This window comes from Coffea eugenioides, chromosome 2 (genome assembly GCF_003713205.1).
Source record: "Coffea eugenioides isolate CCC68of chromosome 2, Ceug_1.0, whole genome shotgun sequence".
Classification (NCBI taxonomy): Eukaryota; Viridiplantae; Streptophyta; class Magnoliopsida; order Gentianales; family Rubiaceae; genus Coffea; species Coffea eugenioides.
Genome location: NC_040036.1, coordinates 15,058,450 through 15,071,679, shown reverse-complemented (window position 1 = coordinate 15,071,679; position 13,230 = coordinate 15,058,450). Strand labels below are relative to the sequence as shown.

Here is a 13,230-nt window from a genome sequence, read left to right as displayed (position 1 = left end):
CTGAGTTTCTACGTGAGGATTCAACTTCCCATCAAACTTCTAAAACTTGAGTGACATAACTCTGGCCTGGCAATATCTAGTCCTATTGACTATTCTTGATTTTGGAGAAAAAATGGTGAAACTAAGACACATTTAACACCAGATTATATCGTGTCAGTGATTGGCAATGGAGATTCCGCTTTTATATGGTTCAAAAATTAATGGTACCCTCATGGACCTCTGTTGCTGAAATATGGCCGTACTATAGTGAGGCAGTTTGGTAGTATTTTACAGACCAAGTCCTCTTCAATTTTTAGTGAAGTTCAATGGAATTAAACTGCCAATGCGAAGAAGAAAGGAATGAGATTGTGCGTTTTTTTTTGTTTCCTTTTGTTAAGCCAGCCATGAAATTGTTATGACCTGCCTTTATCATATGAGTTATGTGTAGAAATATCGATTGGATACTAAAGACAGGTTGATAAGGTGGGGCGTCATTGCTGATCAGCGTTGTCCATTGTGTAATCGTTTGCTGATTTCTTCAACGCTCTTACTCTGCTATTTGTTGGTTAGTTAACTATTTGTGTTCTTGGCCTTTTGTTCCATATCGAGACATTGCCCCGGAATCAAGTCGCTCTGAATTGTCCCAGAAATCAAGCTACAATACTTTTTTCTATAAAAACTCTAAAAAATAGTCATTCAAATGAGCTTTTTGATTGTAGATTGGAAGTCCTGATCATCTCGTGGAAAAGTCTTTATGACAGAAGTCTGCATTTACAAAATATAAATGCAGCCTTCAAATTTCTTAATGTTGAAAACGAAAGCATTAACAACCTCACCAAATAAACTGGCTGGAAACGACTAATTTTATACACTACTCTTTCATGGAGTTATTCTCGTAAGCATTTAATGGTTCACCGAGTCTTGATCATCAACCCTTCAATCAACCATCAGTCCTGTGACTCCTGTCAATGATAGGTGAAGTATCCCACATCCGAAAATGAAAGAGGAAAGAAATGGTATATAACTATCGGGCCATCGGATTATTAATAATTTGAAATAATCATTTTGAATTCATGATTTTAACTCAAAAGTTATTTGGGGCAGCTTGTGGGCTTAGAACATTACAAATACTATCGAAACAAACCTCGTGCGATATCTGCTCATGTATGTATAGGGATCTTTCTCTCTTTTTTTTTTTCATTTTTTTCCTCTTATGATGGATGCATTTTCTACTTAGTTGAACGATTGTTCGGTTTGAAAGGTTTTGATGGCACCAAATTTTTGTTCGTCTTACTCAACTGTTTCAATCAAGATCAATAAAGATTTGTTAATTAACCATATATGCGGTTCTGTTGAACACCCCAACTGATATGAAGAGCACAAACAGTTGACAGATTGCTATATAGGAAAAGCCCTTCAAATAAGGCCCAGAAAAATTAAATGTTGCTAACTTGCCATCAACCACATTATGATCTGATATTGTGGCTGAGAAAAATTTCATATTTCATTTTCAAAGAAGACTTGGACTCCAATAGAACTGGGATAAGGTATCCCCACTACAACCACCCCCTCCCCCCCCCCCCCCCCCCAACAAAAAAAAACCACCAAAAAACTTTTTTTCCCGGATATTACTATTTTAGAAAATATAGTAAACACAATTAGGTGATTTTGTCTATAAAGTATCAGAAATTTTCTTAGTTGTATAACAATTTAAACCTCATTTTAGAGTAGGAAAAACTAAGCGAATTGAAGAGACAAAGTTACTGGCGAATACATAGAAGGGTAATGCTGTCTCCATGAATATTTGATAGATTTTTATATTATTTCATTAAGTAAAAAAAGAAGGGTAGAGTGCACGGAGGTTTTTTTTTTTTTTTGGAGTAAACATATCATTTGTCTTTTCTTATGATAAATATCACATTTGAACGTACAGGAGAGTAGCTTTGGTGTGTTCAACATATTGTATCCCTACAGCTCCTCATGCTATGGGAGATTCGAGTGACTTGGGATGGGCAGGTAGCTTCAAGTGTGAGCCATTTAGCAAGTAAAGTGCATAAAATAAAATAATAAGAAAGAGTGTCACGTTTAAGGGGTTACGTTAAATGTAGCCATTAGTGCCAACAGAATGAGGTGTAAAATTGACCAAACACAAGTAGGTATCAAGGAAATTATCTGCCCGACCCTAAACTATTCCTATTATGTTCATTTAACTGCTCAACAATACATTGTCGTAAACAAGCCCCTCAACAAAAAAAAAAGTGTCATGTTTAAGTATTTACATCAAATTTAGCCGTTAGTGTTGACAGAATGAGGGGTAAAATTGACCAAACAAGAAAATTTCTTAATGTTTTTCTTCTTGACATTTTTCTTAACCTTCATTGGGCTTTGATGAAATAATGAGGCAATTTCATCTGTGACGCCTTTTAGAACATTTCTCTTGATGTCTTGGTCAATTTTACCCCTTATTTCGTAAATACTAACAGCTAAATTTGACGTAAGTCCTTCAATGTGACACTTTTTTTTGAAGGGTTTGGTTGCAACAGTGCATTATTGAGGGGCCAAAAGAGTGCAAAAAAATAGTTCAATGGTCGGACGGACAATTTTGTCAAAAAACTGTTAAGAAATTCTTGTGTTTGATCAATATTACCCCTCGTTCCGTTAGCACCAACTTTGTTTTAAGGGACTTGTTTGCGACAATGTATTATTAAGGGGCTATAAATGGGCAATGAGAATAGTTTAAGAGCTGGATAGATAGATTTTTCTTTAAGATGTATATATGTATGTGTGTGTAGGCTTCTGATAATGTAGTATCGACATACACTGTAAGCGGATTGCACTGCTTTTTTCTTTCATTTTTCTATGATATGCTGGTTTGGGAACTATTATAACCTTTTGCGAAATCTTGGTTCTCGACGGGTAGAAAAAATTTGCCAAAGAATCAGTACGGGTTAGAAAAAGGGTTAAAAGTACAAAAGCCCTCTGTAATATACCTAATATACAGAAAAATCTCTCGTGGTTTCAAAATATATAAAATAATATCTCATGTTTTGAATGAAATTGTAAACTAACAGAATTCGTTAAATTTAATGAAAATAACGATGTCGTCCGTTAAACTTATCGGATTCCGTTAAATTTATCGTTAAGTTTGGACAACGTAAAACAAGTGTATAAAAAGTAAAGACTTTGGATAAAGTATTATTGCATTTTAATATAGCAGCTCTATTAATAATTGGTCTTCCTTTTGTACAAATTATCTCAAATAATTGAAATTACAATTGGTCGGAAATTTTCTCGTGAAAATCTATAAGATATATATGAAGATCATTTAATCCATACTTCCTATTTAAGATCCGAGATCGACTTATTTTCCAAAATAAGAGAGCATAGAGCAACTCATTTGTAGTTTGCATAAGTGTCTGCATCTCTTGCTTTATTTCAAGTCATCTTGTGATGACAAGAATTTTCTTCTTTCTTGTTTTCTTTTGTTAATTTTGTGAAAACTCAAAGATTTTTCCCCTTCAACATACTTCTACATGTCATCAAATGAAGTTAAAAGATAGGAAGCAAAGATTTTTTACTCACACCTTCAATTTGCTTCTCATTGGACTATATTTGAAAGAGTGGGAACAAAAAAAAAGAGATAAATTTGTATCAGTAAATGTGAATGTTATCACCTGCAAAGTACCCTTTTGTATTTGTAGTCACCTCACCACCTTGACGACTATGGCACTGTCTGCAATGAAGACTGCAACTGAGGAAAACGATTAACTGATGAATTTAAGCAATACAATGTCATAGATTTACGTCTAAGATCAACAAAATTTTTTTGTATGTCTTTCGGCTTGATTGGGAAGATAAGTATAAGATACAAAATTGTGTTCTCTGTCGAATGGGAAGATAATGTTCCGATTATGTGGAAAAATGGCATTGTAGCATCGTTGGACATCCCAAAGTCTTGGTCGTCTTGGTTTGTCTTAGCCCGTTAGCCCAGAATACACGTCGAAGACTTGTAAAAATGTCTTGGAGAAAAAACAGATGAGGAAGTTGAGAGAGCGAGTGCGACCGAAAGTGAGTTGAGAGCGAGTGCTCAATATAGCCAAAAAAATTGGCGTAATGAATGGTTGTACTTGACAGGTGTTGAGTTTGTACAATAATAAATATCTATTGAAATGAAATATAAATTTTGCATATAACGTTGAGAAGGGTCGAATCCACAGGGATTTAAAATAATTCATTTCTTCTAGAACACAGAGTAAGGGAGCTTTTTCATAAAAATGAGAATAATTAAATAACTCAAATAACAAGGCCTAAGTGATAAGTTATTAAATTGAAACATTAATAAATAAATTCTAACCATGGAATAATTTCGGAAATGGTTCACTAAAATTGATCACTGATACAATAATAATTTAACTTATTAACGGATAAACAAAGTTATAACTGTCAAACACGCGATGACAATCAACTTCTTCTTGCTATATTGGTGATTAAGGTATGATCGTTAACTACTGCCCTAATCAAGAAATAACCCTAGGTACAATTTTAGAGTTCAAATTTTCAATTACTTTAAGAATTAGAAAAGCCCTATTCTAATCAAATAACACGTTACGAGAGTTATTTTAAATTAACTTATATGTCCCCTGACACAAATCCAATTATGTCAGTTACCATTATTGTAAAGCAATTAAATAATTACAGATTTAACTACTCTAATTGATTTTTGGTTATTAAATTGAATTAAATATCGGACGCCCTTGATATTCAAAAACTATAATAGCAATAAGAAATTAAATTAGAAAACATACGAATACTAGTAATAAAAGAATTAAATATAATCAATTCGATTTCGTAATTTTAGATGAACCAAATTCTCGTAAAAAGTTTGATACTACTATCTATATATATAATTGTAGAAAGAAATAGTTACAGATTATTGTGGTGGCTGGGTATGCACGTCTCGTCTCGTTCTGGTGGTTCAATTGCAGCACCGGCATATGTGCGCAAACGCAAAGCACGACATCCATAATCCATTTGGCATCTCCCCTCCGCAGCCTCTCGTTTCTCTTTTGCGGAGACGTGAACCTACCATTTTGCGCCACGTAAGCCCGTTGTGGGTTAGCCCCTTAGTTCCCAAACCCAACCCCAACAAAACCTCAACAGATTGCTGTCTGCCCTTTCCCATGTGGTGGATTCGTACTTTTGGTGTTGGGGTCGCATTCGGATATTGTCACGGATTGAATTAATGAAATGATGAATTTAGTCGATTGATTAGAAAGAATGGAAAATAGGGGAGGGAAGGAGAGTGAGAGAGAGAAAGACAGAGAGAGAGAGAGCCGAGAGAGAAGAAGAAATGAAATCAATTCTGGTAATTGTCTGTTTGTTACAAGAAGTGGGTCCCATTTATTGTTGCTAAGGTAACTACCGTAACTAACTAATCAATTAGCCAAAACGTTGCCGTTCTACCAATTAATTTCCCCAATCCCTTAAACGGTGCCGTTCCACTAATATGTATTCCTATCTGCTATCCTGACAATCCCTTCCCCTTGCGATCTGACTTGTCCTCAAGTCTGCAAAATCTGGAAATTGTTGCTCGATGAAGGCTTTATCTTCCCAGGATGCTTCATCAAAACTGAGGTGATTCCATTTGATCAAGAGTTGTACCACAGGCTGTCCATCACGTAAGATTGCCCTACGCTTCAGGATCATATCTGGTTTAAGGGGGCACAGATCATGCTCGTCCCATTCTGGTAATGTTGTAGACAGTTGTTGGAGAGGACCTACCTTCTTCTTAAGTAAGGATACATGAAAGACCGGATGCACTCTGGCCCCTGCAGGAAGTTTCAGTCTATAAGCTACCTGTCCAATCCTCTTTTCAACCTGGAAGGGACCATAGTACTTAGCAGAAAGCTTCAAGCACTTCCTCACAGATGTAGACTGTTGCCTATAAGGTTGCAATTTTAAGAATACCCAGTCCCCTACTACAAATTCTCGCTCCGTCCTATGTTTATCATCAAAATGTTTCATCCTATTTTGAGCTTTGGATAAGTGTTCCTTGATGCTAGTGGTAATTCTGGCCCTTTCCTGTAATGTTTGAGTTGCAGCAGGTATTACTGAGTCCTGATATGGTCCTAAAGGGAGAGGTGTTGGTTTATAGCCAAACAAGACTTCAAATGGAGAAAGCTCCAAGCTGGTGCGGTATGCAGAATTGTACCACCATTCTGCAGTAGGTATCCACATGCTCCACTGAGATAGAAACTCACAAGTCATACACCTCAGGTAGGATTCCAGACACTGATTGAGCCTCTCACTCTGGCCATCTGTCTGAGGGTGATAGGAAGAAGAATATTTGAGCTGAATTCCCATTAGCTTGAATAGTTCCTTCCAGAAACAACTAGTGAACACTCAATCCCTGTCAGTGATAATCGATTCTGGCAATCCATACAACCTGAAAACATTATCTAGGAACACTTGTGCAACCTGCCTAGCTGAGAAAGGATGTGTTAATAGTAGGAAATGTCCAAACTTAGTGAACCTATCTATTACAACCAGTATAGTATCATAGCCCTAAGACTTGGGAAGTTTCTCAATAAAGTCCATAGAAATGTGGGACCAAGCTTGTTGAGGGATTGGAATGGGCTGAAGTAAGCCAGGATATGGAAGATGTTCAGACTTGTTTCTTTGGCACACATCACACTCTCGTACATAGGCAATAACATCATTCTTGAGCTCAGGCCAGTAAAACAAGGATTTAATCCTATGCCAGCAACTATTCTGTCCAGAGTGTCCCCCCATTGTAGAGTCATGTAGAGCTGAGACCAATTTGCTCCTGATGTCATTTCCTGTTCCTACGTACAGCTTCCCTTGGTATCTGAGTACTCCTTCTGTCAGTGTGTAGGCTGGTTGAGATTTTAGAGTCCAACAGTAACAGGGACATAATCTCTTGACATTGAGGGTCACCTTCGTAACTCCTTATCAGTTCCTCCATCCAGCCTGGTCTAACAGCCGATAGAGCCAGACAGAAACTAGTATTGCAGTCCACTGAGACATCCTTCCCTTGTCTTCTTGAGAGTGCATCAGCAGCCAGATTCTCAGCACCCTTCTTGTATTGAATTTCATAGTCCAATCCCAGTAACTTGGTCAGCCACTTGTGTTGTAGAACAGTATTGAGTTTCTGGTCCAGCAGATACTTTAGAGATTGGTGGTCTGTCCTGATGATGAAGTGATGTCCTACCAGATAATGCTTCCACTTAGTGACAGCCATTACTAGAGCAAGGAGTTCTTTCTCATACACAGATAGTCCAAGGTTCTTGGGGGAGAGTGCCTTGCTCAGAAATGCAATAGGATGGCCTTCTTGCATTAACATATCCCCTAGACCTCCACTACTGGCATCAGTCTCAATGATGAAAGGTCTACTGAAATCCGGTAGTTTAAGGACGGGTGCAGTGACCATTGTCGCGCCCCACTTTTTGAATGAATGTGTGTAGTGTGGTGGTGTGTGAATAGTGTGGAATATGTGAACGTGTGAAAAGAAAAATAAAAGGCCATGGGACTTTAGAATGCGACGATTTGGCCAAATGAAATTTAAAAAGGGTTTTCAAATATAAAAACGGAGTCGCCACTTGGTATAGATTTAGGGTGTACCAAGTCACCCAAAAATGAATTTTTAAAGACAAGCAGTAAAAAACCCTTTTTAAAACGACTCCTAGTCCACGTAAACCAACGAAAAAGGTTCGGGAGTCACATTTGACGAAGGGGAAGGCAAGGATAAAAATCCAAGGCACCCCTTCGACCTAGCCAAGGCTAGTTGCGTGATTTAGCCCCACCTTTCCCAATTTTTCTACCAAAAATATGTAGTGCATGTTTTGGATTTGACTAGATGAATGCAAAAAGAAAGAAAAAATGCAAACCTAAATTCTAAAATGTCTCTTGTAAGGTTTTTGGTCCCAACCACATGAGTTGCGGCGGCCAATGAAGGAAAACCTTATAGAGGTCGATTAATGCAAATGATGGCTAAAGTGCAAACGTGCAAGTGTATAAAAAGGTGCACGTGTGAAATTGTATGAAAAAGCCAAGTGTTTGTGTGCAAGTGTATGAAAAAGGTGCATGTGTGAAATTATATAAAAAAAATCCAAATGTTTGTGTGCAAGTGTATGAAATATAGTGATAAGTGCATATAGGTGTAATTAAGTGCAATTTTGTGAAGTAGAAATCAAAATGAACAATAAGGAAAGGAAAGGTGATGAGGAAATGTGAATTGGAAAAAAATGAGTAAATGATAAATGAGAATGAATGAACCTAAAGGAATGCATCAGGTCGGGTATGGGAATGACTCCTAACTTTTCGACTTCGATTTTTCCTTTGATTAGAAAGCAAAACTAGCGTGCTAAGGCTATCGAGTAGCCACACTCGCTCGTTTCCTTTATCAGAAGGGGACTCTTCAGGCAAATGTACCCTAACTAGCATGAGATGCAAGACCTAAAATGAGGGGAAAGGGAAATCGAGGAGCATGCCAGATGATAAAACTAAGGAAAAATGCATGATATGTGGTGAACAGGCAAATAATGCATTAATGAAAAACAAAGGAAAAATCCTATTGGGTCTAGCGTTGGACTAGCCCTTTCTATGAATTCCTACTAGCATTAGACTAGTGGAAACAATAAAAGAAGCCACAACTAGCGTTGGACTAGTGTGGTGACGTACATTCATCCATTCCATTCATCCACACTATGGAAAGCAAGTAGACATGCCAAACACTTATAAACACATAGCACATAACATTTAGCATGCTCGACTAGATGCAAGGCCCTAACAAAGCAAATTAACACGTAGTAACTAAGCATGCAAGACACATAAGACAATTAAAGCCCTAACTATTACATTTGCTAGCTAGGCACATGACTTCGATAGGTCTTCATTGAATGCTCCTCCAAGCCCTATCACAACCCCTTTTGATTAACATACCCAAATCAAGAACATTAAACCATTGAAGATCAAAATACATCAGATGCCATTTCAGCTTTCTTCGCAAACAGGGACATGCCAAATTCGGTAACAGACAACAAAACCCAGAAAATGGGAAGCATAAGGGAACGGAAAAAGAAAGATGCAAGACAGCAATACATCAAAGTTTCTCAGGCAATTCGTCGAACAGGTTGAGGGCATCAGAAATTTTACTAATCTTCTACTCAACTAAAGCTATATTCAACCCCAAAATTTTGTCAAAACACAGGAAACTTCAGTCCAATCGACATCCAAAACAGACATACTTCCAGTTCATGAATAACTCAACAGAAAAATTTGCTACTAGCCACAAACGTGAAAATAAAAATACAAAACAGGCTTTGAATGCTTGAATAAAACTGAAATTTGAAAGACAATGGCGGCTTACCTTCTTCAATCTGGATTTGGCCATGGAAACTTCGTTGACTGCTTGGCTAGCCAGACCTTGCCTCTGACGCACTTGAGGATGCTGGCGGCGAGTCATTTCTGAAACTTCAGCGACACCATCCCTTCGCCCATCGGTTTGCTTCCTCTTCCTCTGGTTTTTCCTCAAACCCAGATTCCGTGCTTCTCCAATGAAGGCTTGCAGGCAATGGTGGCGAATTCAAGTTAGGCGGTCCATTGCCGTTGATGTCAGGGTGATGCTGAATGCCAGAATTAGGAAGGGGCTTCCGATTGGTAGCAGCAGGAGCAGCGGGCGGAGTCTTAGAGAACGTCTGGTAAGCAACAAATCTCTGCTGCTGCTGCTGGACCATGAAGTTGATGATGGTAGGATTAGTAGCAGCCGACAGTGGTAGCTTCGTTGATCTGAGTATCGGAGGGTTTGGGTGGTCGATTGCGGCGGTTACTCTGTTTTCCCTCTTTTTTCCCAAGCTCTCAGACCCCTTGCTTTTTCTCTCCGAAGCCTTCCCTATTTTTCTTCTTTTTGTTTTTTGCTTTCCTTTTTCCATTCCTGCCTCTCCGTAGCTTGTTTCTTCTTTTTCCTTTTTTGTTTTTAAAATTCCCTAAGCCCCACCAGTGTCCTTGACACCTACCCCTCTATACACTTGTCCTATAATTCTTTAGACACTTGTCTAATGATTATTTTGTACACTTGTCCAACATGCACACTTCCACCTATCCACACATTTTGTATTTTTTGTATTTTTCATATTCCTCTTTTTTTTTTTTTTGAAAATTAGTATGAAGGCAAAAAATAATAAAATAAAATAAAAATAATAAAATAAAATGAACTAGAACAAAAATAAAATAAAAACTCTAGAATTGAAACCAATAAAGCAAAATTAAATTAATTAAACAAATAAAGTTAAAAATAAAAAAATTTGGTGTCTACAACCATTAGTTCCTTCAATTTCTCAAAAGAGCTCTGAGCACCTTCATTCCATGTGAAGCTATCTTTCTTCAAAAGTTCAGTCAAAGGTTTACATATTTGTCCATAATATTGTATGAACCTCCTATAGTACCCTGTCAATCCCAAAAAGCTCCTCAATTCTTTCACAGTCTGTGGTATAGGCCACTTCAAGATACAGTCAATCTTAGATTGATCCATACTAACACCTTTCTCAGAAATAGTATGCCCCAAATAGTCTACTGTTTTCTGAGCAAAAGAGCATTTAGATTTTTCTGCATACAGTTGGTTCTGTCTTAGAGTATCGAGCACTGTTTTCAGATGCTGAACATGTGACTCCAATGTAGGACTGTAGACTAGTATATCATCAAAGAATACCAAAACGAATTTCCTCAAATATGGTTGAAATACCTGGTTCATCAGAGATTGAAAGGTGGCTAGTGCATTGGTAAGGCCAAACGGCATTACCAGGAACTCATAATGGCCACAATGAGTTTGAAATGCTGTCTTGTGAGTATCCTCAGCCTTGACTCGAATCTGGTGATAGCCTGCTGTTAGGTCCTGCTTAGACTTGAACACAGGTCCTGCCAACTCATCTAGTAGTTCCTCTACATTTGGTATTGGATATTTGTCTTTAACAGTCATCTCATTCAATTTCCTATAGTCCACACAGAACTCCCAAGTGCCTTCTTTCTTTTTGACTAGCAGCACTGGAGATGCAAATGGACTGGTGCTGTGTATAACTATTCCGTTCCCCAACATTTCTGTAACTTGTCTTTCTATTTCTCCTTTTTGAGAGTGAGGGTAACGGTATGGCTTGAGCTTGACTGGTTGAGAGCCTGGTTTCAGAGTAATCTTATGGTGAATGCTCCTTCTTGGAGGTAAAGAATCAGGTGTCTTGAAGACATCAGCATATTCACTGAGGATATCCTCCACTTCTCTGGGTATGGTATGCTCATTTCCATCCTTATTTTGCTTCCATTCCATGGCTACACACACCTGTCTCTTATACTCAATGAAATACCTCAAGTCCTTCCCTCTGATCAAGTCCAGATCACAGTTCTCAGCTTGTCCTTGTAGGTGTACGGTTTGTCCTTGGTTGAACAGAGAGATTCTTAACTGATGGAAATCAAATGTGATTGGACTGAAGTGCACTATCCAATCCACTCCCAATATAATATCCCATTCTCCCAACTCCATTACTTTAAGATCAAACCTGAACTTGTACTGATTGACTTCCCACATTACATCTGGACAAAGTGCATTACTAGTAACACAGGTGCCATTTCCCATGATCACAGAAAAAGGATTTGAGACCATTTGGTACTTGATATCCATGCCAATGACTAATTCACTGTTGATATAGCTATCTGAACTGCCAGTATCCACTAGGATCAACACCTCTTCCCCATCCAGCTTCCCTGTTAATGTGATAGTCTTCCTTTTTAAGGCCTCAGACAATGCATGAAAGGACATTTCCATCACTTGGCCAGGATTTCCAGTTTGGTTATCTTGTTCCCCCAGTGCATCTTCGAACATTGAGTCCTCCTCTTCTTCACCAATCAGAAAGTTCAAGTGTCCTAACTTACATTGGTGTCCAGGTCCATACTTGTCCCCACACTTAAAGCACAATCCGTGGTTTCTCCTGTACTGAATTTCTTGAGGTGAAATCCTCTTAGGATCCTGATGGTCAGTTTGTAAGTTCTTAAATTTTGTGTTCCTGAAATTACTAGTTGAAGGTATCTTGTATTTGTTGATGTTGGTTGCTGTAGGAGTAGTGCCTTTGGTCATGCCAAACGTACTTTCTGCAACATTTCTGTGGCCTTCTCTAACCCCTCTGAACTGGACTTTAATGTTGCGTTCTTGCCACAGAGAGATCTCAAAGGCCTCTGACAGTGTAGCAGGCTTCAGCATCTTCACCATAGGCTTAATTTCTTCTTTCAGGCCACTGATGAAACTGGAGGTAAAGTAGCTCTCATCAAGGTTTTTGTTCTTGGCCAACATTAGTGGCTTTAATTTTTCAAACCTCTCCTGGTATTCTTCCACACTTCCTTCCTGTTGTAATTTGTTGAATTCCTTAATTATGTCTTTATAGTCATTATCATTGAATCTTTTACACAGAATCTCCCCAAACTCTTCCCAGGTTAGCCTAGGCTTCTCAATCCTCACCCCTTGGAACCACCTGTCTGCCTTTCCATCAAGATACATCTCTACGATAGCTACTTTTTGCTCATTCGGAATTTGATAGTTAATGAAATACTTGTTACACTTTCTCAGCCAATCTCTCGGATTCTCTCCTGAAAACAATTGTAAATCAATTTTTGGGGGATTTGGCACTTGGACTTTACCTTCCTGTCTGAAAGCTCTCGTAACTTCTGCTTTTGGATACAATCTGAGTTGAGAAGGGGGAGTCAGTAATAGCGATGGTGTTTGTTCTGTTCTTCCCCTGACTTCCTCATCTGGCAGTTTCTCCCTCGCACCAGTCATATTCAGATTAGTGAGCTGAATTTTTGTTCTAAAATTGCGCCAAATTTCTGCTCCATTCCAGTTACCAAGCTTTCCATGCGCCTATTGCTTTCTTCCAGTTCTTGGCGAATCTTGCCTCTGATCTGCTGCTGCGAAGATTGCGAGGATTGAAGATTCTCCATGATTTCTTGTAGCTTAGCCTCCTATTTCCTCACTTGTTCTTCCAAGGTCTTGAATCTGGTGCTTTCTGCCATGATTGTGTCCAAGGATTTCGCTAGCTCTGATGCCAATTTGTCACGGATTGAATTAATGAAATGATGAATTTAGTCGATTGATTAGAAAGAATGGAAAACAGGGGAGGGAAGGAGAGTGAGAGAGAGAAAGATAGAGAGAGAGAGAGAGCCGAGAGAGAAGAAGAAATGAAATCAATTCTGGTA

General features: G+C 38.4%; 1 protein-coding gene across 1 annotated transcript; it reads right to left on the bottom strand.

Moving 5' to 3' along the window:
* Positions 1 to 9,473: 9,473 nt before the first annotated feature.
* Positions 9,474 to 12,814, bottom strand: LOC113757513. The gene is made up of 2 exons (XM_027300757.1): positions 10,316 to 12,814; positions 9,474 to 9,725 (listed from the first exon to the last, which is right to left on the bottom strand). Exons 1-2 carry the CDS (start codon positions 12,812 to 12,814, stop codon positions 9,474 to 9,476), a joined length of 2,751 nt encoding a protein of 916 aa, XP_027156558.1.
* Between the last annotated feature and the right edge of the window lie 416 nt (positions 12,815 to 13,230).

What these genes read in the sequence shown, in the direction of transcription:
- LOC113757513 (XM_027300757.1), bottom strand. Translation starts at nt 12,814, where the DNA reads ATGACTGGTGCGAGGGAGAAACTGCCAGATGAGGAAGTCAGGGGAAGA. An exon ending in AGAAATTGAAGGAACTAATG is followed by an intron (nt 9,726 to 10,315) that starts GTTGTAGACACC and finishes TTCATGGTCCAG; the next exon opens with CAGCAGCAGCAGAGATTTGT.